General features: G+C 42.5%; 2 protein-coding genes across 3 annotated transcripts in view; one reads left to right on the top strand and one right to left on the bottom strand.

Annotated features, from left to right (window-relative positions):
* The window catches only part of EIF2AK1 (eukaryotic translation initiation factor 2 alpha kinase 1), a 270,439-nt gene that overhangs the window by 105,548 nt on the left and 137,639 nt on the right, over positions 1-27,252 (bottom strand). For both annotated transcript variants that reach the window (XR_013602088.1, XM_078665149.1), the window contains exon 11: positions 12,894-13,000. Coding sequence is in view for 1 of the 2 variants with exons in the window: in XM_078665149.1 (XP_078521275.1) it covers positions 12,894-13,000 (107 nt within the window). In the remaining variant the exon portion in view is untranslated. The remainder of the gene's footprint in view (positions 1-12,893; positions 13,001-27,252) is intronic.
* Positions 765-1,812, top strand: ANKRD61 (ankyrin repeat domain 61). Its single transcript, XM_078665150.1, has one exon. The coding sequence runs from the start codon at positions 804-806 to the stop codon at positions 1,734-1,736; it is 933 nt and encodes a 310-aa protein (XP_078521276.1). The 5' UTR covers positions 765-803; the 3' UTR covers positions 1,737-1,812.

Here is a 27,252-nt window from a genome sequence, read left to right as displayed (position 1 = left end):
TGACCATGAATGTATTACTCAAAACTGACTTGATTCAGAATCAATCCGAAAATGGCAATACACTTTTTATAAAGAATAAAAACTGATGGAAAACACAAAACTAATACAACATCGAAATAATTTAATAATGAACCGATCTAATTAGACTACATAATGAGGATATATGTGCGTTTGTGTGTGTGTGTGTGTGTGTGTGTGTGTGTGTGTGTGTATATATATATATATATATATATATGTGTGTGTGTGTGTATATATGTATATAAATGTATATGTGTGTGTATATATAAAATATGTCTTAAAATGGAGGCTAGAGGAGGAAAAAAGAAAACTATACATGAGAGCAACTCTCAGTCGTAACAGCAACAGATGTTATGACAGAGATCATTCTGGAGCACCCTTCCCTGTGTAGCAAATCCATTGAAGTTCAGATTTAATTTGTGTACTTGGCAAACCAATATATGTTAACCACTGGTTTTACGTTATGCTACAGTGAATCATCATGAACTGTTTCCTTTTTAAGTGATCCAGCAAGTTTGCAAGGTGATAATTCTTAACTAAGTATTGGTGTAATGAGTTTCAGCATTATAGGGCAGTACCATTTACATGATAGAATCATACAGTCTTTTTTACTACTCTTTTTTACTACTCAAGATTAAAAACTTGCATTTCATGTACAATAGCATTTACGTTTGATCTTATTTTACAGAGACTTCAGGGGCCGCACAGCACTACATCTCATAATAACGCACTGGCCAAATATAATACCAAAATGGACTGAAAAGAAAACCACATTTCAGAAAGCCATGGCATCAATGCAAAATCGAACAGAAGCATGCCTGCGCATTGTCTGTGAACACGGAGTTGAGATTAATGCTGAAGTAGAGGGTGAAAACCGACAAACACCACTACACCTAGCTGTTCGCTATGGGGCCTACCCAGCCATCTCCATTCTGGCTCAGAACGGAGCCAGAGTGAATGCAATGGATCAGTATGGCATGACACCTCTTCACATGGCTGCAGGCACACTCAACACCAAGATGGTAGAAATGTTGATCACGCATGGAGCCAACGTTAACAGTATTATTCCCCATTCTGGCAATACTTCTCTGAAGCTGGCGGTATGTACAGCTTCTGCAAAAGGAGGTAAGGTTTTGGGAACTGATACAGACTGCATTCGCTTACTGTTAATGAATGGAGCCAGTGTTAATGTGCAAGATGAAGAAGGAAGAACCGCAATTCATGATGCCTGCCAAGGAGGAAGGGATGAAATTGTGGATCTACTCTTGAAATTTGAAGCAGATGCAAATCTCTTAACAAAATTAGGAGAATCTCCCATTTTTGTTTTCCTTCAACGGCGTTCAAATCTAAGATCTGTATTGCTGTTCAGCAAGTTGCTAAGTCTGTCATACCCTCTTAGGTTGACCAACAACCAAGGTGATCTTCCCGGTGGTCTCCTACACCCAGAGTTTCAAAAGCAAAAGGACTTTCTGCTACTTTTTTCTCGAGATGCCATGCCGTTGCAAGATATCTGCAGAATCACAATTAGAAACATATACGGAGAAAAACACAAATTCCGTTTAAAACAACTGCTTCCAGGGCTGCTTTGCGAGTTTGTGTACAGCTACCATGATTTCTCAGAATTTCTGCAACTAACTCCAGAAATGAAACAGTTGCAAGCTATCACACTCCAAGAAGAACTGCTCCAGATACTGGGAAACATGAACTTGAGGGGGTGAACTAAACATGACATGTCCTCCATTTCTGTGGGTTCCTAAACATTCTACGGAATATTAAAGCCAACCAGCAAACATTCGAATGTTGCCATTTATATCAACTTTCACGATCATGGTCTAGATTGGGCTCCTGTTGCTTGAGTGGTTAAGGGTTCTCCCAGAGGAGTCATTACCACATTTATCAATCACTTGAATGAAATCTGGAAATACCCAGATCATCCAACCACAGGCCAGTCTATTGTGGGTTCTTGCATGATCCTGGATAAGGTATTCACTGCTATGTCTCTAGGATTACAACTAAGCTGGGAGCCACCCCTTGAGCATTTACTTCTGGCTGCAGGGTTTCTTCTTTACATCTGTTAGGTCCACCTAAATAACTCAGGAGGATTTTAAAAAACAAATCATTTTGTTTTAAAACTCCTCAGTTTTCAGGTGCCAGGGAATAACTCAAATTTGAACATCTGTTGCTCTTACAGTATTCGACAGGCTCTCCAAATTGCTGTCCATTTTTTCATTTGGTGACAGCACATTGAATAAATTCTTTGAATTCAGCATTGTCGATTTGTACTAACTTAGAATGAGCAATTATGTCTGTGCTTCTTTTACAAATGCAGTAATTGCTAACTAATCAACCCCACATGGATTTGCATCCTAAAAGAAACTACAATGTGTCTCCTTGTGTATACTGTATTTTCATAGATGGAGTCACCAACTAGTTTTGACTCAAATCAGAAAAAGCACATGGAAATATCCGCAAGCTTTTCACTTAAGAAACAGATCCGACTCTGAGGGGTTGAAGAGAAAACACTCAGAGGGATAGGGTGTGAATGCTGATGTTCATGGAAAAAGGTTAGCGGTGAAAGTTTGGGAGGACACGGTATGGCCCACAAAGTGGTGAATATAAAGGAGTGACTGATTGTCTTTCATAAACAGCAAAAATATCAGGGAATTCATACCCACATGCAAGTGTAGAGCACTGGCAAAATGATCGCCTTACAGATATTGGTATCTATGAAGTAGAAGAGATGAAAAACACATCAAAAAACAAACTGGTTCTTCAGATATAGGTTAATATGGTCACCAAGCAGCTATTTCAGCAGTTTAAAAATCAAGGGGAGGGATACTGCTATATGAACAAACGGGAAAGAATATGAAAGTTATAAGTGGGGTAGAATAAGTCACGAATTAAGAACACGTAATAACTGTTGTGTCCTACAGATATAAGAATATAGGACTAAGAGTTTGATTGTACGAATATACATGCATCATATGCCTTCATCTTAATAAAGATTTTCAAAAAAAAAATCAAGGGGAGAAGGCTAAAAGACGGGAGGTTGTTCAGAAGGCAAACTAGTTCAAGAAAGGGTGCTCAAATAATGTTTAAATAAATAAAGGTGAGCATATGGGGCTAGGAAACTAATGACTGCTTTACCAAAGGAGAGACGGTAGGTAAATTCAGATTCGAGATTTGATGGGGGAAAACAAAAACAGAAGAAACAAAAAAGCATCTCCCAACTTTTATGGCATTCTAGCTAGCAAAGTACAGAGACATTTGAGGACCAGCGACATCTGCATGCATGTTAAAAATACTCATTTTATTGTAAATACATTACATTTCTGTAAGTCGTGGAATACTTTGTGCAGTTTTACAAGTACAGAAAGCCATTTACAGTTTCCAAGCATTTGATTTTGAAACCATGCATGACATGCCACCTCTTAAGCAGCTGTTGATGGAAACATGCCATGGTTTTGCTCCTCCTAAAGAAACCCAAATCCGACCCTCTCGATTGGTTTCATTATAGACCTAATTTGATGCTTCCTATAATGACTAAAATCGGAAAACATGTCAACAGACAAATATTGGTCTTTGTGGAGACGCACAACTTGTTACACCACCCTCAGTCGGGGTTCAGAGCAGGACACAGTATGAAATCCGCACTTCTACGAGTCACAGAACATCTCAGGCGGTTCCTGGATGAGGGTGGGACTGCAGCGGTGATTTGATTAGACCTCAACGCTGCTTTCGATACTGTGTTGAATGCTTTGCTACTGGAGAGACTGGTTTCTATAGGGTTCCAGGGCATGGCCTCATCTTGGGACATCTTTCTTGAGACCATACCTTCCAGGTCTCCTCAGCAAATGTTTTCTCCACAAAAAATGCTCTTACTTCAGGGGTCCTATAGTGTTGTTTATTTTAGGCTGTCCACCATATCTTTATCGCTCCAGTGGAACAAAACGTGTTCACCATTGCTCCTTGCATTCTATTTCATGAGTACTTGCTTTCTGTAAACATGCTTTTAATCTTGTCACATTTGCTGAGAGTTCAAAGATAGAGGTCAAATGTAAGGCTCTGTCTTCCGAGGGAGCTTGGTGTTCACTTTTCTTTCTCTGACTTCAAATTGAGAAGATTTATGTGACAATCTTTTTTTGTTGTAAACGTTGTTTTTATTGATAATCAGAAACACTGCCATGATTAACAAATACACAAAAGGAAGTAGTTGCAAGGAAGCAAAACGGTCCTTTACATTGAATTCAGATGAACAAAAAAAAGACGCTACCTAGACATGCAGAAACAATTCCCCTCCAAAAAAGGGGAAAAAACAAGTGTCAAATTACATATATATAGATATATAAAACGATGGGTGTTTAGAATATAAAATCTTAATTCCGATTTATAAATCAAGTTGCCAATACACCATCATTCATCTGATACCTCCTCTCTAAGAAAATCCCAAATTCTCTTGGCTTTCTTAAGTTTACCTACCCTTTGGGCATACAGTTCCTATAGCTTCCTAACACGATCTATTTTCATTATCCAGCATTCGAATATGGGAGGAATAGGGGACTTCCATCTTTGAAAAATTAGTGAGTTTATCACTAATGAGCCAATGAATAAGTACTGTTGCTGTCACAACCTTAGGTAACAGTTGGAGGGTGAGATCCCAAATAATTCCCCCTACAAGTCAGGTTCTATTTCGACTTGTAGTTTTTTACCCAAGGTGGCCTTTATTTTACTCCAATAATCAAAAGAATTGGGGATAGAGAAACCCCACATGAGCCTCCCGGATGCCCACATCTGAAAACTTTGGCAGACAAGGCCGAAAACTTCTGTTGCATCTCATCTGTTGCAAATGATATGGGGTAGAATAGAGCGCCCATTTTGAGTAGAAAGCCATACGCTTAAAGTCAGCTCCTCGCACAGCCATATGGGCCATTCGATGAAATCTAACCCAGCTAGCAATGCCCATACTCCACTCAATATATTGCTAAGTTGAAAAAAAAGTTGTAAGAGCAGTTGATTTGTGGAGATACAAAAATTTGATACCAGTTTCCTAGCCCTATAAGTTTATTAGCTGTGCTGGACATCTGGATATAGGGCCGAAGATGGTCGTTAATTTGAAGGTAGGAAAATGCAACATCAGATTAAATATCTGCATTATCTGCTTCTGCTTGCTCCCAGGTTTTTATCTGTCCTGCTAAAAAAAAATTGCCTAGAGTAGAATACCCTGCCATCTCCCATTTCTTACTAGTGCTATTCTGCAGTGATAAGCCTATTAACGCACATTATTTCAAAGACATCAAGAAATGCATCACAGGGAACTGGTATTGTTGAAGTTGGATAAACCTTTTAACTATAGCTCGTGGAAACTTATATCAGGAGTGTTTGGGCAGCTTCAGGATTTAGAAAGGCTGGGAGCAGAGTACCAGATTCAACCAACATTTTCTGTAGATAAAAGTAGCTCGAAGAGGGGTTTCCTGTGGCTGCACGATTCAGCCAATCAAGAAAGGCAGCTTGGCAATATTTACGCATATGGGGAAGTGGCAAACTGCCATCCTCAACAGATAGCTGAAGCGTAGAAAGTTTAGTACGGCTTTCTTTCCTTGCTATAGGAAGTATTGCAAGATTTGTTCGACCTCCGTAAAGAAAGATTGCCTGAATGTGATCATTAGATTTGAGAAAACAAAAACAAATAGAGGTAGCATTGAAATTTTAACTATTGCTACTTATCCGATGATGGACAGTGGTATGTTGTGCCAGCTAGTTAACCTTACTAAGGATGGCAGTATTGTTTAATGTGAACAAAGCTAAGAAATCATGTGAGACAAAGATGCCCAAATATCGTATAGGGCAAGTTGTTGAAAAGGTCTTTTGTATATCTATAGGAAGAATCAAGGGTGGCAAGTGATACAGAAGCCCCTCAGATTTAGCCTGGTTAATTTTATAGCCTCCACTATCCGAAAAAGATAGTATTTTACCGAAGGCCTTATGAACATTAAAGGTTGTATCTGCTAGATAGAGAACTATATCGTCTGTGAATAGTTTTAGTTTCAGGGCACCGGAAAGTGGCAGCCAGATTTTCGATTCTTACCTGAGGGCTGTTACCAAAGGCTCAACAAACAGAGCAACCCATACCGGCGATACTGTACAACCCCGACGGCTGCCTCTGGATATAAAGATGGTTCCTGCTGTCAGGGCATTTATCATGATTTTTATCTCGGTCTTGGCATATACATTTGCGCAGCTGCACTATACGTTTTTAAGGGAATCCAAAGTGCAGGAGGACCACAAATAAAACCTCCCACTGTACACGGTCAAAAGCCTTCCCGGCATCCAGCATAATTATTGCTGCATCTACGTTGTTAGTTGAATAGTAATCTATAACCTGTACAATATAGTTTGTATTTAATACATAGTTCTGTTTGGTAAAAAGTCACTTTGGTCGCTCTGTACCACTGAAGATGCAGCTGGGCCAGTCTTAATGTAATGATTTTAGCAAGGAGTTTATAGTCTGAGTTCAAGAGACTTGTAGCAAGGAACGAACCTGGCTGTTCTGGCGGTTTATCTTTCTTAAGGAATCATATGATTGCTGCCTCTGTAAATTCCTTTGGAATTTCACCGCCATCTAGAAATTCATTATATAGCACAGCAAGAAAATCCACCAGCTGTGTGGTAAATATTTGATAGAATTTAGACAGTATACCATCATTGCCGCACGCTTTGGCATTGGGAAGGAGCTTGATACCTTAGCTAATTTCTGCCCTCATAATGGAAGCTTTAATCCTCTCTTGTGATTTGTTATCCAAAAAGAGAGAGTTCAATCAGGTGCAAAAAGGCTTCAATAGCGCTATGTAAGGGTTTGCTCCTGGAGGTATGAAGGTCCGAATAATGATCTAAAAACATCCTGCCTATTGGTCTATATATGTCACAATGCTGTTCTGCTTTGCATCTAAAATTGCTTTGATGTCCCCTGATTACATTTCTTATTAATCGACCATGCTAAGAAGTGTCACACATGCTCGCTCTCCTCATATAATTTTTGAAAACAAGTACTATACAATATTACATCTCTAGAGATAAAATAATCTTTAGATGCTGGCTGCCTCCGCCACTTTGTTATTAGACTCAGTGGTATGTTAAGCGGAGGTCTGCTCTTTTGGCCTGTTCCAGTTCTTGTTGCAGGGCAATCATTTCCTCGTGCCTAGCTCTATTTATTTGGGCATTGTAGGTGATAGCTTCTCTCCTAATAAAGGATTTACATGCCCCCCAGACTAGGTAGTTAGCGGCCTATCAACTTTCCTAAGGAAAAACTGGATTAATGCAGTGCGCATGATTGTGACCCAGCCCTCTTGGCGATAGTAGGGATATATAGAGGGACCATTGTGGCCTTTCCTTCAGAGAGCGGTTCATTTAAAGATCTACATATAGAACTGAATGATCAGAGAACAGGTTTGAGAGTATACTTGAACCTGCTTTTCTCCAACTATGCAATATTAAAAATATTAAAATCAATACTAGATGCTAAATTGAAACGCTTAGAGAAGCAAGTAAACTCCCACCCCATAGGATACTCAGCTCTCCAAGGATCAATCAAAACGAGTTCACATACCAGACTGATCACGTACTATCCTGATTTAGGCATGTTCTAGAGTGTAATTTGACAGGAACAATCACAATTAACCTGCAGAATGAGGTTAAAATACTTCCTCAATAAGTACTAATCCCGTAAGTGGGGCTAAAATATTCTAAACCTCTTTTTGTGGAGTCGCCTCACCCGCAATGGGCCCATAAAAGCGGACTGTATGCATGGCTAAATTATGGGCCTTTAGACATACCAGGATCCACCTATCATTAGGGTGGTTTATCACCCGCGTTACTTCGCAGACAAACTAGTTAATAAATAGCGCCTCCCCTAATACCGCCTTTGCCGCACAAGAAATTACTGAGATTCAAATTTGGGCATATTTCACAACTTAGCCCACTCTTTTAGATGTGTCTCTTGGAGCAAGATTATCTGAGCACCTGATGAGTTAAGCCTTAATAGGATGGATCTAAATTTGCTCTGTTGTTGATGCCATTAGCGTTGCATGAAAATACTCTAAAGACTTCCACTTTAAGATTTTGGAGTAAATATACCAGTATTTTCTTTCAGTTACCTTCCTACCCAAGTCCCCCCTTACGGCAGTTTCGGCCCCACTAAGATGCGCCATATCTTCCTGAAGCATATTCAACAAAAAAGTGAGTTGTGTTCCTGCGGCAATTGCAATCCTGATTATCTTTTTATTTTTATTTATTAGTGCTCCACCCACAATGCACCCGCCCCATAGTGGATACATCCCCGCCTTGAACTTCCCTAGTCCCTGGAGGCCTTTCCGCCTGGGGCTCCTGGGAGAGTTCCCCTCCCTTCTCTCCGTGCAACCCTTCCTCCTCTTCAACCCATCCCTCTTCCATGTTGTGGTGCTTTGACATGGCACCTGGAGTCTGTTTGGCGCTGCAAAAAACAATGTATGAAAATGTATGGCCACTGATCACAAATATTCTTAACAACAACCCTATTTTCTACCAAAATTGCTAAAAAGGCGAACCAGCTGCAAATCATTTTAACAATTTTAAGTTATTAAAAAAAGCTCACTTTGCAAAATTGGCTCCTCCCAACCCTCGCCCTGCTGTTTTATAGAATGTAGAAAGTCTTGTGCTTTATCACCAGATTGGAAGATATGTGCCCGCCCCGTATATAGAACTTTCAGCTTTGACTGTTGAATGATGTCAGCTAGGGCGCAGAGATTCTGAGAACAGTTAATCATGCCTCTAAAATTCTTTGCTTCGCTGTGCTGAAAATATGGACATGACAGAAAATATATTGAAAGAAAAGTTCTCAGAAGTCTGGCATGTTTTATCTCTGATGGCATTAGCCAGGATAAATTCCTTGATCCTGAATCTCAAACATTCACCACTATTGTCTAAGGATACTTTGCATATGGAGGCTGAACTGCTAGGACGCAATGAGCGTGCACAATTGTTAGGTCTATCTTTTTTGCAGCGGCCTCTGGATTTACTTGTTTGAGAATGAGGTCCGTTACTAAGGAGGCAACTGACTGGCCATTCTCACGCCCCTCCGGTATTCTGGTAAATCTCAGATTACGTAATCCGTTCTCTGCATTGTCGACATTCATCTGAAGCTTTGTCAGTTTGGCTTGTAATTTACCACCTGGGCCTTTTTACGCGGCTTGGCATCTTCAAAATCGAAGACTCTCCACACTCGAGATTTGTGTTTTAAGCTTCTGCATGTTGGTTTGGATTAAACTGATCTGCTGCTCCATTTTGTTATCCACCCCTTCTTAGGAAACCTTCATTTATTTTAGTTTCTCTAAGATCTAATAGAGCAGTAAATTAATTGAAGCCACTTAAGATTCACCAACCCCAAAGGGTTTTCCTTGTGCTTGAATCTGCTGATATTCCAGTATTTAAGCTAGTGTTCTAGTGCCAACTGTATCTTTTGCCTGCATACCTTCTCGTATCATCGGCGATGGAGGGGCAATCATCGCTAAACTTGAGACGACTACATTCCCCTGAACTTCTAGATTAGAACTGTCCTTGGATGGCACATGCCCTTCTTCCTTGTTTTGCACCAGGTCACTGGTACTGGAAAATTATGGGTTTGCTTATAGCTGCTTACTTCCTGAACGGCCATCAGAAAATTGGCTTGGCCCCTTTAGTCCTATGCATAGAGTGGCCTGAGTTTGCCCTACTAAAGGTGCACCCCACAAATTTGTCTTTAATGAGTTCGTACGTAGTGTGTCTGGGGACACCACATCACTAATTTCGGGTTTCATGGATGCCGGGGATACCTTATTACACGCCAGTTATCTTCCCAGGTATTCAAAGAGTATTCTGTCATTTACTAGGCATGACCCCTGCACATACGATATCAGGGGGGAAACCTCTTAGATTCTACGTCGAGCTATTTAGACCCAGTTCCCCTTACAGAAGAGGTGTGGCTGTAATATTTAGCATTGCGTACTGGATTTGTGGCTGCACCATTCTTAGCTGTTGTGCCCCTTCACAGCCGCTTCATCATTCATGTGAATCCATGCTAGGAGATTCTCGTGGGAGCAGCATGCCGTACCTGTGACTTCACAGGCCACTTACATGACAATCCACAAGGCCCCCCTTCTACAGAGGAACCTATTGCCCCCTCTGAGGTGAGCCAAGACTAATTTACTGTAAGGCTGTCTATCTATGAGACTCCAATCACTGTCACAGCTGATTGATTCCTGGTGATGCCATTGCCTGTTAACACTACCTGAGAGTGTCATTAAGTTACCACTGTTTCTGGGTTTTTTGTTTAAATCTTTCTATTAACAGTTTTGCACATGTTTTAATAAAACATACAGTCAGAGCAGCACTCATGCATCATTTGTAAAAAGAAATAAAGGTGATTGGCAACAGCACGATGCACAACATTAACAGGAAAAATAGATGTGTATATTATGGCGAGCACATCGAATCATGAGTCAATATCCCTAGTTAGGGCGGAGCAGTGCTGGTAAGTCACACCACTGGGTGACATGCAAACGATTTAGGCATAGTGCAGGTCGAACCCAACTGGAGACATAGGGCACAACAAAATGAGGACAACATAAGCCAAGAAAGGGAAATTGGAGTCGCTTGAGACCTGCTGCTGCATCTAATGTAGCTGGAGGGCCAAAGCTGTCAGAGACTAGTGGTAATGAAGTTCTGGGTCTGAGGGGCTATGTCAGCATGGGTGTCACTACTACTCATCACTCGCGTCAGCTGGGGGTGTACCCTGATTCCCGTCCCCAGGCAACATGTTCAGGTCCCCTGTGAGTGTGATCATTTCCGGGAGCTTGGAAACCATTGTGTCCCATTGAGGCGCTAGGGGGAATTTGCGAACGCCAAGCAGGTCCTCTCTACGCAGCGCCACTCCCTCTGACTTAGCCCAATTAAGCAGGGATCGGCGCCAAGCAAGCGGGTGAGGCGACAGAGGGGATTTCCATCGCATGGAGATCAACTGTTTGGCCGTTATTAGGCCCAGGTCTATAAATCGGGCGGAAGCTCTATAGTTTTTGTTTCTGCTAAAGAGGTGCAGTACATGGGCTTCCCAGTTAGGGGGAATGGCTTGGGTGGTGCAAGCTGCTAGAGTGATTGTCACATTGTTCCAGTAGTCCATCAAGACCGGACAACACCAGCCACTGTTTCTGTTTGAAGCTCTCACTTGTACTGTGCACATTGCCACCATACACGCTTTCTCCCACTTCCTTTCCCTTCCATAAATGAATAATCTTTTTGTAATTGTGAAGTGTGCTGTAAACAAATATTTGAATATGATCAATACAAATCTGTACACTCGGTGGTCATATCCACACATTATCATTTGTGCACTGTATAGTTTTAACAGTAAAACAGTATGTGCAAATGTAATTGTCATTTCAATTGAAAGCGTATTGTCTGTAATGGCAATGCACTACTACACCTTGTATTCTCCACAGTATGCTGCTCCACTCTACAAAGCTCAACTTCACTATGTGACCCTCTACTCTAAGACACTCTAATCCATGACAGGACACTCCACTACACTCCATTCTACGATGCTCCACTCCATTTTACAACACTTCACTCCACAGCACTCTATGCCACTTTTCTTCACTCGACAACACACCACTCCACTCCATGACACGACACTTTACTCCACACTAAGCCCCTTCACTCTATGACACTCTCCTTTACACCACCCTACGCCACTCCACACTATGCCGCTATACGCCACTCCACTCTAGGCCACATCACTCCATGACACTTTATTCCACTCTACGTCCATCTGTACTACTCTACGACACTATTTCATGACACTCCACTATACGACACTCTACTCCACTCTTCGCCATTCTACTCCACTCTACGACTCCTTCCTGTACACCACTAACTTTAGCCATGTTGAACAGCAGCCACACTGGTTTGCAACATGGCTAAAACACATTGACAAAGCCAATAGTGCTGGCATAGGCAAGACCTCTTGCCTTTCCCAATGTTTGTTATTGTTCTTGGAGCAAGTCTGCTCAGTTTATTACCCCTCGATTGTGCCTTGTGTTTTAGCTACACATTTTAGCTTTCCCATGAGAATATTTTCATTTAGATTAGACTAGACTGTTTGCACTCTGCGAGGTCCTGCTTGAAACATTTGAAACTTTTGACCTGGACCGCAAAACCCTCGGACATGAGGTCTGCAACTCATAAAAGGCTACCATTTTATGACACATTAAATCCTACCAGAAGCACTCTTCTTGAATAGAGACCACAGAAACATCCAACAATATCAATAATTGACAGCTAAAAACATAGTAACAGCCAAGATGTTTTTAAAAACATGCACAGATGTTTTAATTGCTCTCATTTTTAATTGAGTATTGTAAAATAGGCATTATACCCAAAGGACTACAAGTGAAAAACAACTCAGGTCTGTTTGTGGAAAATGATAAATTAAAAAAATGATGAACTTCAAAACATACACTGACATTCCTTTTTTCTGGTGGTAGTCATTTTTTAAACCTTTTTCCTAACTATAATTTCTGTCCCATAAAAATAATATGCAATTAAAAAATAAACTTGGGACTAGGACCATAACAGTAAAATCAGTCAAGTGTTTTGGAATATGAATATATGCTTGTACCTCAAAGTTCAAACTACAATTGAGCAATTATCAATGGCATAATAAAGGTACTCTGGAAGTTTCAATTGTAACTAAATAACAAATGACTCTTACATCACCGAGGAGCAAGCCAAGCTCACTGCATGCCAAAATCATTATTTAAAATAACTTAAAATTCATAAAGGCTGTACTTCGCTGTCAGTTGTTGACTTACTTTAAGATCTCTATGCAGGACTCCCATGGTATGTATGTAGTATACACCTTCTAATAATTCCTTAAAAATTTTCAGTGCAACCTTGGCATCCACCAGATAGTACGGGTCTGAAATTCAGAAATTACACCTTGCAATTAAAATAATGCTCTACAAGCAGGAAAGCATCATAAATATGAGCATATATTTTCCAGGTACAGCCTGGTTCCACCAGGATCTGTTTTTTTTAAAAATTAGGTAATAATGGACAAGCTGTACGAATAACACTGCTGAATTGCCTTGTATATGATTGCTCTATGGTGCTTTGCCTTTTCTAATTTGAAAATAAAAAAAAGTTTAAAAAAAAAAGAAATACAAAATAATAATGGACAAGCTACTTACTTTTGCTATGCCTTATCTGGCAGAGACATGATCTAGCCGCAGATTCCATACATTTGAACTTCCAGGCGTCAGTCTGGATCCGGAAGATTTTTGATAGTGGTACCCCTGTGTGCAAGTAGGTGGCATTGTCGACTCCGTGTTCGTTGTTGTCTTGACATCCGCATTGTCAATATAACTGCCACTCCAGCACACTGACGTCAGTACTTTTCATGACTTTCCTCGCCAGAAGCACAGAGCCTTGAAATTACTGACTGTGGTGTGTTAAAAAAGGCAACTAGGGCCCTGAAGGTAAAAGCCCTCAACACTAGAACCAATCCGCAGTGCAGGGAGGATGGGTGAGTCGGTAAGGAATCTGCGGCTAGATCATGTCTCTACAAGACAAGGCGTTACCGAAGGTAAGTATCCTGCCCTTCTGATAGACACATCCAGACTCAGATTCCTTACCTATGAACAGATACCCAAGCAATGCCATGCCCAGGGGAGGAACTGCAGAAAGATTTAAACCAGGAAGACCTGCCCGACAGACCGACCAAACAGGCCTTCTCTGTGAACCTGGGAGTCCAGGCAATAGTGTCTGGCAAACATGTGCAGCAATGCCCACGTGGCCGCTTGGCCGATATCTGAAATGGAAACATCACGCTGGAGAGCAGTGGTTGCCATTTTGCCCTAGTGGAATGGGCCCTAAGCCCTTCAAGAGGATCCTCACTGATCAGACTTTCATACACTGATCCCACGGCATGCATCAGGGCCAACAAATTAAGCACCCCCCTTTCCTATTGCACGAATACCGATGCAGGGATGTCCCCTGTCCTCGCTGATTTTCATAACAGCCATGGATTTCCTGGTCCGACACCTCGAGAAGGCTAACATGCATCAAGGATTACAGTCTAAACCTGGTACTTTATTTATCTCCCTATTAGCTGATGAAGTTCTGTTGTTTGTACGGCGCCCAGAAGACAACATAGCCTCAATTCTTTGAGAAGTGGTCCGAATCTTTGGCCTCTCGGGCCTCCAATTCAACTGGTCTAAATCAGAATTGTTCCCACTTACATATATTACTAAGCCCTGTAAATGTGCATTCCCACTAGCCTGGTGCGATGGCCCGGTTAAATATTTAGGCATTTTTTAGCATCGGGACAGCGAACAGGTGGTGTGGTTCAACTACAGCCCGCTATTGACAAACTAACCATGCAGGTGGATTATTCAGTGGTTGATGGCCAGGCAAATCGCAATTCAAAAAATGGTGTGGTTCGCCCACGCTTCCTCCACTTTTTCTAAATATTCCTATCCCACTCACCAACTCATTCTTTACTACCTGAGAGGCATTTTGCTACAAATTTGGCACACCAGACGCCCGCGGGTGCGCTGGGACACACTGGTATTTCCTTACGAGAGAGGAGAGTTCAGAGTGCTACATTTACACCTGTATTATCGGTCTGAGCAATGTCAGTTTGACCACCACTGGTTTCACATGGATGCACACCTTCACTATACCAAGGCCGAATTTGATCATGCCGCACCAACGTCTCTGGCTTCCATCCTCTCAACGGGGGGATCCCTCTTGACTCAACTGACATACAGACGTTATACACCACATGCTGGGCATGGAAAAAACTCCAGCGACTACTGAGAGGCTCATTACTTTATTCACCCTCACTGGCATTGCCAGATAACCACTGGCTCCCCATAACCCGGGAAACCCTGGTCACGCGCACAATGACGCAATACACCCTCACCAAATTTGGGAACCTTTTCCCCAGACGGGCATGCCCTTGAGTACTCTGCAGATGCCAGTTTCATCATGGCCTCCAGCATGGACCAATTGTAATGCACCGTATTCAGAGTGTGCTGTGAGCCAACCTCCCGACATATCCACTAACGCTGGACGAATTAACCCCTTTATTCTAGTGATTGACGACTGTGGAAGGGGTTAACTAGTCTCAAAACTATATCAAGTATTTGTGGCTTTAGTGCCTGCTCAGAACGTGAAACTCAGGGCATACTGGGAGACAGGCCTGGGGCGCCAATTGACCAACAAAATATGGACGGCCTGCTGCACACAAACGTGTCTCATTTCCCTTGATTATCTTTATAATAGATTTTTTTTTGCGCAGAGCTTACATCACACCCAGTGATCACAATAGAATAATCTATCATTGAATATATATTTTACCAAAGTGGCTGTTTGTTAACATGAGTTCTTCATTCATGCATCCATGTGTCAGATGAATATCACAAAATAGGACTTTTTCTTAACCTGAAACCTCCATTTATTGGGCCTAGAGGATTTGAATATACAAGTCCCTGTATCCATACTTCAGGTTCCAGTATCGACAACATCCGGAAGGTTTTGCGATTTTTCCATGAGGTTTGAAGTTTACTGACATCAATACAACTTCCTTTTCGATGCATCATTTCTTTACTCGTCATAGTTTTGGATTTGGTATATTACAAATGTGGCTATCCTGATGAAGGCGCTTGGGTCGCACGTAGATTCCATGACGATCCATCATAGATTAAAGACACTACATTGTATCTCTCAACTTTAATATACCCTTTTCTTCTTTAGACTTGACATTTCATTTGAGTATTTCCTGACAATCAAGTTCATTCATTGGAAACACTGTGATTATCTTACATCAAATTGGTTGTATATTACTGTTGAATTTATTGAGAGCATTTGAATAGGATTGTATTTATGGACAATATATACAGGAAATCCATTCCGTTTTTGTTATATGTTTCGAGAGAACAATGAGATTGTGAAACTTGTCGTTTTTTATTGTATGTAATTTCTCAGGTAGTGTCTATCCAAGGAGAAAAAAAAAGTTTTTATGTTGTTTTGTAGGAATAAAAAGTTATTATAATGTATTATGTTGTGTACACTGAGCTTTCTCTACTAGCATGTAGCAATTATGGTTTCTAATGCTATATAGAATAAAAGTTGCCTAAGGAACTGTTTTGCACACTTGTATTTGCCCTTCCCTGGGAACAGATATTGGTAGCAGGTCCTTATATATACAGGTGTAGAAGCACTGCATCATATTGGCATGAGGTATTTTTCCAGATTGGCCCAAGACTGATATTGACCCCAACCCGGACCTGCTCTTGCAATGTACAGGACCTCCCAAAAAGCACTCAACACTTCACTGCTAAGGCCCTCCTTCTTGCCAAGCCCTAAGTCGCACTACACTGGGGTAGATGGCGCCCACCCACGGCCAAAGCCTGGCTCAGCAGCTTAGTATATTGCAACGCCACCAGAGAGCTTCTCTACAGTCACCAACACCCAGGCTGGAGGACAAATGGCAGCCACTATGTGACTACCTGCTATCAGTGGACAATGCATTCCAGGGTTCCAGTGCTACAGACACCGTGGCTCCCTGACATAGCCTAATCCTCAGTATACAACGTGTCATTCCATATGTGGAGAAACAGTTACGTATTTGTTTTCTTTTTGTTGCTAAGTTGGAAAAATTGAATTTATTCACAACAACAGATTCTGGATTCCTGTGCCCCAGGTATGACAAGTACTACAATGTTTTTATTTTTGCCTCACAGGTGTATTGTCACACGAACCCTCCTAAGCAATCATTGAGATTTTGATGTTCACTCGTATGGATATCTGTACTTATTCTGCCTCAATATGCCCCCCTATATGTGGTACTGCTATGTTGTTGTGATCCAATACCTGTATGTTATACAAATGCTCAATAAAACAATAGAATTTTTTTTAAAGTAAACTGAAATAGAGAAAGCTCCAACATCTGTGTCCAAGAAAAAAAGACTGCTGAATGCAGTAGGGGAGGGTGTGGGGAGTAGGGCAGTTTCACACTCCACAGGATAGGAAAGAGCTGAGACTGCAGCCATGTCAAGTTTATTTCCTTGACCTTAATGTTTTCTTATGCCTTAAAATTGACACAATTGCAGAGGGTAATCCAGCACTCGGAGAAACCCAGTCACAGCCATATATTTTCAAAGTAGACACAAAGAACTGATCAAAGGATAACTTACATGCACCATGCAGAATTTTTTACCCAGAACAGGAGTAATAGAAACGTACATAAAAAATAATATATGACTTTCTGAAAATCGACACAAAATAGACAAAGATGTAGCTAACCGCGGGAGGCGATAGAGGGCGCACAGCGGAATGGCTGCCTTCTGAGACAGCTCCGCCAGTCAGGCTCAACTTCCAGCGATAAAGGCTGCTATGTGGATTCAAAACCGACGGCTATTCATAGAAATGGAAATCGGAATGGATGGTCCATAATTTGCACAGGACGGGAGACGTGTAAAACGTCATGGAGCTCGTGTAACTGTAAAAGCGACTGGTGGTGTGACGGAGACTGAGGCACACAAAATGGCGGCGCCCTGAGTTGCGGCTGAACTGGAGCGGATGAGAAGTAAGGTGAAGCTGTGCGGGGCGCCGGGAACGGCAATATGCGCTGACTCTCATGTCACAAGGGAGGAGACTGTCAGGTTCTTCTATTTGAACGCGCTGGGGGAGTTTACAACTGAGCACCAGACGGCTGTGATGTGGAGTTTGGTATGCCTCTACAAAATGGCGGGCCGTTGTAGCGGCGGACCAACAATTGCTGCCCGTTGCGCTCTAACAGCGGTAAAAGTCCACATTTAAATGCGGGTGTGAAGCATGTGTGATCTGTGCTGCTGAGCTACCTGCCCCCCGACCCTTCCCGGTGCAATGATGTTGGATACCTGGGATGCATGAGTTATGCTGTAGGGAGAAGCGTGCATGCTTTGAGATAAAAACCTAATGCGCCACACAGGGAACTGAGGCCTAGATGGAGTAGACTGCAGGCAAAGATTGCATTGGCGCTGAGGGGTGGCTGATTACGGTGTAGAGTGCGGTGAAGTTCAATATATGCAAAGTTTGCGCCGCATGCAGGGAGGATACTGCTGTTGCTGGTGCTGTGGCAAAGTGAAGATCCTGCCGCTACCCGAACTGTGACCTGGTACCCAAAGTAAAGCGGGGCTATTAGACGGCACTAGCCGAGATGAGTGTCTGATACACGAGGAGGCGGGTAACAAGATTACACCTGCCTAGGGATTCCATCGGTGGATATACACATGTGGTACGGAGGGCTACTTCTGGGACTAACGATAATGCATGCCATAGATCACTACTGCTGCTAATAGGCCATACTCTGTGTTGTGGAGACTGTGTTATCTGAAAGCTGAGGGTGCCACGGCCTGGGGGTGTATTTCTCTAGGAGGTGGTGTGGACATACAGCATCGCAGTCGAGTTGAATTAATCCACAACATCATACTTCACGCGTTACAGTGTTGGCTACTGGAATAATGGGCAAGCCGGATAGGCAGCAGACCAAACAGTCATTTGAAACGAAACGGCAGACCAAGGGCACGTCTGCGCCTTCTGACACCGAACTTGAAGCAGAGAACGAGACGGGCAACGTCATGGAAAAAGTGCTTCAGGCAATACAACAAAGTTTGCAAGACATAAATGGGAAACTGGACTCCCTTACCCAGCGGGTTGACAGCATGTTGGCGAAATTAGACAGATAGGGAAAACGTCTTGATGAGATCGAGAGTCGCATTGCAGCTGTAGAGGATGAATCAGAGATCAAGACTCGTAAACGCACAGATATGAAGAAATTGTTGGAGATAATAAAAAATAAAGCAGAGGACTTAGAAGCGAGATCCCGTCGCAATAACATCAGGATTGTAGGAATTCCAAAGTCCACCAACACAGGACGGATGGAGACTTATGTGGAGGATTTGCTTTGCACAGTGTTTGGTGTTGAAAATTTCTCGGCGGTCCTTATAGTGGTGCGTGAGCACAGGTCCTTGGCTCCAAGACCACCGCCCGGTGCCGATCCGAGGCCCATTGTCGCCCGTATCTTTAATTATAGAGAGCGAGACGCAATCTTACGGATGGCACGGGAAAAGCAGCAAATAGACTACCAGGGCAACACACTGGCATTTTACCTGGATTTCACGATGACAGTACAACTCGCACAGAAAGAATTCAACCCGGTAAAAAAGAAACTACGTGAATGGGGTATAGAGTATGCTATGCTCTACCCAGCTCAGCGGAGGGTAGCATGTGATGGTCGCTCTACGATTCTTCAAACGCCGAAAGCAGCACAGGACTTCCTTAAGAAACTGGCCAGTAAGCATAAAGAACAGAAACGTGCTGAATAGAACAGAGACTCGGAATAAGCAAGGATTGAAGGGGAGTATACCCCTGGTCCCCTTGGTGATGTGAAATGTTGGGACTATGGTGTTCCTTGCGGTAGCAGCCAAAGCTGGTGGAACTCTCAAGTTGTAGTTTATATCCATGACACTGGTACTGCATTGAATTCGCTATAAGAGGTTACTGCTGGACAGATAGGCTGCCTGGCCTACTTTGAGTCAAAAAAGAAATGAGCGGCTGCCCTACAGCTAGATAACTTATTTATGGTAGCGGATGGCGATGCTGGAGCACCAGGCGGTAATGTATGCAGTGTAAAATAACATTCCGATCTATGTGTCGCTGTTGTCCTGTGAACACAAAACAGTCCCCTGTACCTTATTCACTCTGAGACACTGGACACTTGACAGCTGCGTTCTGCCGAACTGTAAACTAAGCTGCTCCAAGTGAATAGTAATATGTCTGTATCGGTGGACTAGGGGTGTGCCGTGCAGATTAGAAGGGTTATAAATGCAGCAGTCTGTCGGGGGAGCGTGATATAACATTCACTTTTTGGGGGGGGGGGAATGCTTCTTTATACTGAATAATAATTAGTTATGCACAGAAGCTAGGCGGTTACTGTGATAATTTGTATGTTGTAGGAAACGTTAAATCTGCATCAATAATGTATACCTGACCACCTCCACTATGCTGGATGGAGAAGTGTGCAGTAGGCGGGCCCCCCAAGCGGGTGTTCCCCACAAAGTAATTTGTTATGTTGTTTCTTTCTCTAGGGGGTTGTCTTTGGCATTGTTGGGATGCTGAAGTGGGTGGTGGGTGGGGGGGATGGAGTTTGAAAATGTTTTGCAGACTGTGGTACATGAGAAACATCGCGGATATCCAGGCTATTCGCACTATGAATGATTGTTGCCGACATCTTCCTAAAACAAAAAACAGAACAGGCGCAAGCTACGAAGGTTACACTATCTTGCGATATGTTTTAATACTTGGAAAATGAGCGCTAATAGACTGCAACCTACACAATTAAACTTAATCACTTGGAATGTCCAGGGGCTTAACAACCCGAAAAAAAAATCAGACAAATCTTTGCGAGCCTCAACAGACTCCATATTGATATCGCCCTCCTCCAGGAAACACACCTTGCTCCTAGCTCTGACCGTCACATTGGGCGTAAATGGGCGGAGGCAATACATAGTCATCATATTCCTCATATTCTAGAGGGTTCCTTATTCTGATTAAGAAAGGGACACAATTCAGTGTAGACACCACCATCACTGATGACATGGGGAGAAACGTCATTATCAAGGGGAGACTCAAAGGGCAGAGATTAACATTAATTAATACATATGGCCCCAATATCGACGACCCAGATTTTTACCACACTTTGGAGTAAAATCAATGATATATCAGACACGACCTTGCTTTGGGGGGGCGATTTTAACCTTGCTCTGGACGAGCATCTTGACAGGTCAGGCACGACAACAGAGTCACACCGAAGGGCAGTGGGTAAGCTAAAAGATATTATGACTGAGATGCACCTGAACGACATTGGGCGAACCAGAAATCCGGGGCGCATGAAGGCCACATATTCATCAGCGGCACATAACAGTGGGTCTTGTATAGACTACTGGGTGGGCACTGACGAAACAGTTTTGTGGAAGCGGAACATAAGTCACTTACCTAGAATATTATCCGATCATAACCCAGTATTACTTTCTGTGACCATGCCACATTATGTGCCGCCCCCATATAGCTGGAGATTTAATGCGAAGGCGTTGCTAGATTCAGTATATATGGACACTATTAGTAAGGCTATCACAGAGTACTTTGTGTTAAATGAACCTACCACTGAAGTACAGATTTGAAGTGCTCACGCTGCAAAGCAGAAATAGCAGATTTTATACACCTTGCGTGGGCCTGCACAGCAGTGCAAGACTATTGGGTAAAAATAGCACAGGTGCTAGGTAGCATGGTGGACATTAAAGTAGTATGTGATATTCGTACCTGCTTACTAGGCCTTGTTCGTGATGTGCGTGCTACTAAGCGCAAATTTTGCATAATTGCTTTGCTCCTAGCTAAACGTAGAATCTCGATGTGCTGGGGCAGTAGAGAGATTCCAAAAGTAAGACAGTGGATTCAGGATATGACGTACTGTAGAGATGCTCTGAAAACCTATGAAGAGGAGCTGCCTACTGGTTCCAAGCCTAGAGACTACTAGAAGTACCTGATTGAATATTTGAAAACGTACCAAGTTGATTAATTATGCATAGTAACTGTACTGTGGCAAATTTATTTATAGGTAACATTGTCAAATCGCCACAAACTGTATGATGGATGTTGTTGTACAACTGTCTGTATGTTGTTCACATGTTTGGACATTGTACGTCTTTGAAAATGCTAATAAAAAAAAAAAGATGTAGCTAACCGCAAATACCCAACCATTCTATGATACCATAATGTTCGGGGCCCAAAATAGGACTCAATGTGTGTAGGTTCACAAAGCACTTAGCCATAGGATGACAAAAGCGCACCCGCTTCAGATATGATGGGCAGACAGACTGATCCACATGTAATAAAGGCCTTACTTTCAATCACCTGCAGCAGTCATGTCTTAGGGAGCCAAACACCATCCCATATTTCTAAAAGGTTTAATACATATCAAATCCAAAATTCAATGTAACATGCTGGACTTTCAAGTTTTTTTTACCTATAATGTGCTTCGAGGCAAAACATCGCTATCATGAGACCAATCTCATTTACTGATAAAGATGTGAGCACATATTTAGGAATGAAGCCAATTACACACTCCAGTGTCACTAACAACTTTGTGTCATGCCTGAATTTTCGGTTGATTCAGGTGGTTGAGTTACTAAAGGAGCGCTCGCATTGTGGGGAGGTTCTGGCCATAATGCTATGGAGGACTCATTGCTGGGGTGCGCTCACTTCACCTTGAGTGCTTAACTGCTTGTCAGTTGAGCCTTTTGATTCCAACATGTCAGCCCTGCTTGGCATTCTGGTGGCGAGTCTCTGGGGGTCATGAAGGCAGGCATGAGCAGCAGACTTCAAGGTTTAATCTTCCCAGTAGCCACACTGTTGGGGGTTTCCCGACTCCTTGCTACTTGCCTTAGCCAGTTTGTTAAACCACTTCACATACTAACTTTGGGAAAAGGCATTTAGGGCATACTATATTTTTAAGTCTTTCTGCCCCATACAAGACAGGTTTCCGTTTACTGTTCTAGTATTCTTTTCAAAGTTCTAACTTACATAAGGAGTCTGGTTGAACACTTTCTCTGTTACCTTGCTTCAGGGCCACTTCTTTCTGATGTGCTGGACTCCTCAGAGTTTTGCCCTCTGGAGAACTCATAATTTCTTCAGACTTTCTGCCTTTGCGCATATTTGTTGTATTTCATTAGGCAACTGCGAGACTGCAGTCCACTTTGACAATGGCTCTAGGTTTAACGTTGTCCTTTATGTGGTGTGCATGACATTAAATCTGCAGTCTGCCAACTATCCATCAATATTCCATCCAATTTATATAATTTAATGTGTCTGCACAATGGATATGCTACAGTTAATATTGCTTTATGTGCTTCCAAATGGGATCTCCAGAACCCAATGACACAAATGTTTTCTATATGATAGGGCATATTTTAATGAAAGTCCTCGAAATCGATTTGGGAAGCCATTCCTATCCATGTGTCATAGACAACTCCATATCATTTTCCACCAGTTAGTCCAACAATCCGGCATGCCCACTGGAGGTTGTCAATTTTACCCATTTTTGTCAACACCAATGGTGGGCTTGGATGTCATGGGCCAACAAAATAGAATCCTTTTGTGTGAGTCACAACTGCACTCAATCCTCAACCTACAAGAGACAGACAGCAGTGGCAGCGTGATTTTTAGACATAGGTATCGGCATTTTTATGTGTTCCCTTTTTTTGGGAACTTCATCTTCCTTGTGCAAATGGTATGGTCCAGTATACCATACCTGGGTTCCTTCACCTTTTTCATGTCTGGGAAATGCATTAAGGGTGCCTGTGACTTGTGGGTGTGTTTGCACATATTCATCAGTATGGGTGAAAGTTTTAGTCCTTCGCGGCCCTTCGGTTCTGACGAATGTGTATGGTGTCATATCTTATAGGTCTTCTTCTCTGTGTCGCTCATCTTCTTGTGGATGCTTGGTTTCTCGGAGTCTCCTTCCAGAATTTTGACGTCCGATCCCTCGTGCGCCCACTCTGCTGGTATTCCCTGGTCCTCGTCGTCACTGGACAGGCTCAGGTCCTTAAGAGAAGTCTTCTTCGATGTTTGAGACATGGTGGCGTAGTGGGCCTCTCTCTGCTTTCGACGAGTCCAGAGTGTTTTTGGCAGGAACGTCGCACAGGCCTCACAGTCCTTGTCCTTATGGTCCTTCAGTAGGCAAAGTTTGCACATATCATGTGGATCGTGTTGTGCAAACTTGTAGTGGCACTCGGGCAGAACTTGAAAGGAGTATTTTCCATGGCCCTACCTCGCCATTTGTCGACCTTAGAGGTCTTCCGTGTCGATCCCGGAGTTCTGTTCTTATCTCCGGTTGCATCGTCAATGTTTGGTGTAGTTCACTGGAACTTTTATCAGCTTTTTCTTCTTTTTTATCGGGAATATCCTTTAAAAACTTCAGAGCTTCCCCCATCCTGCTTCCAGACCCAACGGCGGAAAAAAGAATCTGAAGATGCCTTCCACGCACAACGACCTCCAGGGCGCCGTCTGACGTCACACATTTGTGTCAAATGTCACCATTCGGTCAACTCCGTTTAAGCCACTGCTAAGCCACTGTTTCACGCGATCATCACCACGCGTCACAGATAGAATCGTTAGCCTTTCCATGCACTATCTTAGGCACAGATGCACTTTTTCGCTGAGCTGGCACGCAATTTTTTAATTTTTTCTTTGACTGAGGCACGGCGCCCTTGCCGCCCTCACATCTGTCGGCGAGCGCCCATTAAGCTTGTCACGGACTGCCTTTCCTCTCTAGCCATTCGACACCGTGTATTAGCCAATTCCAAACCCACAGACGGAAGTTCATGCCGTTTTTAACATAAACTGCATAACCAATCATCGGCAGCCACCAGATACTCACACTGTTAACATCGTGTACCATTCCACCCGCTCTTTCGTAGATTCACATCACTGCCGCTAGTGTCCCCCCGTGAGCACCTTGGGGTTACCACGATAACGCATCAGTTGGTATTCTCTAACCCGTGTTACTTTGACCCGTCCCATATCCCTTTCTCTTTAGACTCATGAGATTTATTCCATTGGACAACGGGAGATTCGGAACCCTTTGATCCCATAGAAAGTGAGTACTTCACCACTAGGTTGTTCCTATTACTGGGAACACGGACTTGGACATGTAGAATCATTACATGTCTTTCCTTTTTTAGTATACCAGGAGCCCTGTGAGAGCCCTACGATGAACTGAACGTTCTCCGTCTCTTCTCATGTCAAGTAGGTTTCACTCCACCTACTGAATAGGATCACCACAACAATGTAATTAAGCTCCAGATACCCATTCTTGTTTGTCCTTCCACTAGGTGCTCTTTTTGTCCTGATGAAGACCCCGCTGTGAGGCCATCACTCACCCTCCTCGTCACTGGGGTCGAAATGTAGGCCGTCGTACGGTTTCCCACATGCTCATAGTACTAAATGTTATAAATTGCAGGATACATATGAGCAATGTATATCCATGAACTAATTGACCGATATTTGGCTGTAAAGGTCTACTTGTAAATAGTGTGTATTGTATATTGTGTCACAAACACCTTTACCTTGTCACCCACCTGCCAACTCACTTTCACTACTCCAGTACCTTCCCTTTTTCTCACACTCATGAGCACTATCAATAAGTACTTGGTAACCAATTAACTAATGCTTTGAATATTAATTGCATCCAATGTTACAAGTATTAGGAAATTAAATATTTCCCCTTTCATAACGTTTGCTCAAATCTGTGGTGATCTTTCTCCTCCATATTTTATTTTGTGTAAATGTTTCTCTTAAAAGCTTTAGCTACTCTGACCAACTTGTATAACGTACTGCTCTACTGACCCAGGCCCGGTAGTTTTTATTTGGGCTACACCCCGTAAAAACTCAATACCATTTGGTACCTAGCACCAAATGGTGGTCGACAGCGCCCAAACACAAGAAAAAACACAAAACAAAAATGGAATATACTGGACCCAACCACTAGATGGTGGAATAATGCACAGCATGTGAATCCAGAAAAGAATTCACGCTGCAAAACCAAATGAATACCACTATTCAGAGAGATACCCCATTCTGTAACAGATAGTGTCAGCAATTCGGCGAACAGCTTCACTGCCAATGCAAATAAAGTGGGTGACAGTACCCAACCCTGTAGTGTCCACCTTTCAATTATGTATTGGTGGGAACTAGACCTGCCTATCTTCACTCTAGCTGTAGGGCGGGTGTAAAAGTATTGTATCCTTTGGATCATATGTTCACCCAATCCAAATTTATGTAGTGTAGAGAATAAATATTTCCTGCTTAAAGCGTCTATTGTCTATATCCAAGGTAAGTATAGCAGATTGCAGATATTTTTCGGAATAGCCTTTCAATATTTGAAATGGATGTCTAATATTCAATGAAGTGCTGCGCCCAGGTATGAAGCCTTTTTAGTTCAAATGAACCAATTTGGGCATATGTGATATCAAAGCAGGTAGCAAGGACCCCAGTCGACAATTATAGTCTGTTTTATGCATAGAGATAGGGCGATACGATGCCTTGTCTAATGGGTCCAGTCTTGGTATAGACAAAAGTGATCACTAAAGCCTCACGAGTAGTGTCTGGGAGGTATCCCACTTCACAGAAGCACTACTGTATAGCTGTCAGTTTAGGTGTTAGTAACCAACTATAGGCGTGATAAAATTCACCTGGTAAACCGTCCTTGCCAGGCATTTTATTTCTAGCCACACGTTATCGCACCTCTTTTCTCTTGGTCAGTAATGTGAGCTTGCAATTCTAGACCGTTATCCAATCCAATACAGGAGCATCAATTTATCCCCAAAAAAAATGTGATATTGCCTTGTTCAGGTTGGTGTGCACTTTTATATAATTGTGACAAGTATGTTGTAAATGCCAGAGTAATGGTCAACAGCAACTATTGGGTCTGCCCCCAGTATCACTTATAGCAGTAACAGGTGGATGTCTAGACTTGTGTCTCAGAATTTTAGCCAGTAATCTCCCTGTTTCATCAGCATGTTCATGCAACGTATTCCCGGTAGTCTGTATGGTGCAGTCTTTCCAAGAGCATATTATGGTTTTTTTAAATCTGTAATAATGTGGATGACAAGGAGGGGGTTCACTATCGCTTCACGTTCCGTGTTCTTAGCGCACCACCCAATGTTAATATTTTTTTTGTGTTGTCTTACAACATCCTTTGATCATTTTTATAAATATTTCCCGTATAACTACCTTCAGGTTCTCTCATTCTATTAATCTGGTAGGCACAGTACCCGCGTTGATTTCTATATATTCAATTAATGCTTCCTGCAATGTGGCTTTGTAGACAGTGTCTTCTAATTTTATTGGCTGCAACTACCGGGAGTGAATAGGAGCCACACTTCTGACCAATTGCAGCTCTACAAGAGGATTATGGTCCACTAAAGTTCTGTTTAAGTATACTGAATTGTCAACTGAACCATAAATATATTGCATGCAAAATATACAATCTAGTCTGGAGTATAGAATGCAAATGGGAAAGTAAGAGTATTCCTTTTCATCTGGAGGTGAGATTCACCAGACATCCAA

Source organism: Lissotriton helveticus, chromosome 10 (genome assembly GCF_964261635.1).
Source record: "Lissotriton helveticus chromosome 10, aLisHel1.1, whole genome shotgun sequence".
NCBI classification, from domain to species: domain Eukaryota; kingdom Metazoa; phylum Chordata; class Amphibia; order Caudata; family Salamandridae; genus Lissotriton; species Lissotriton helveticus.
This window is presented reverse-complemented; position numbering and strand designations above follow the sequence as displayed.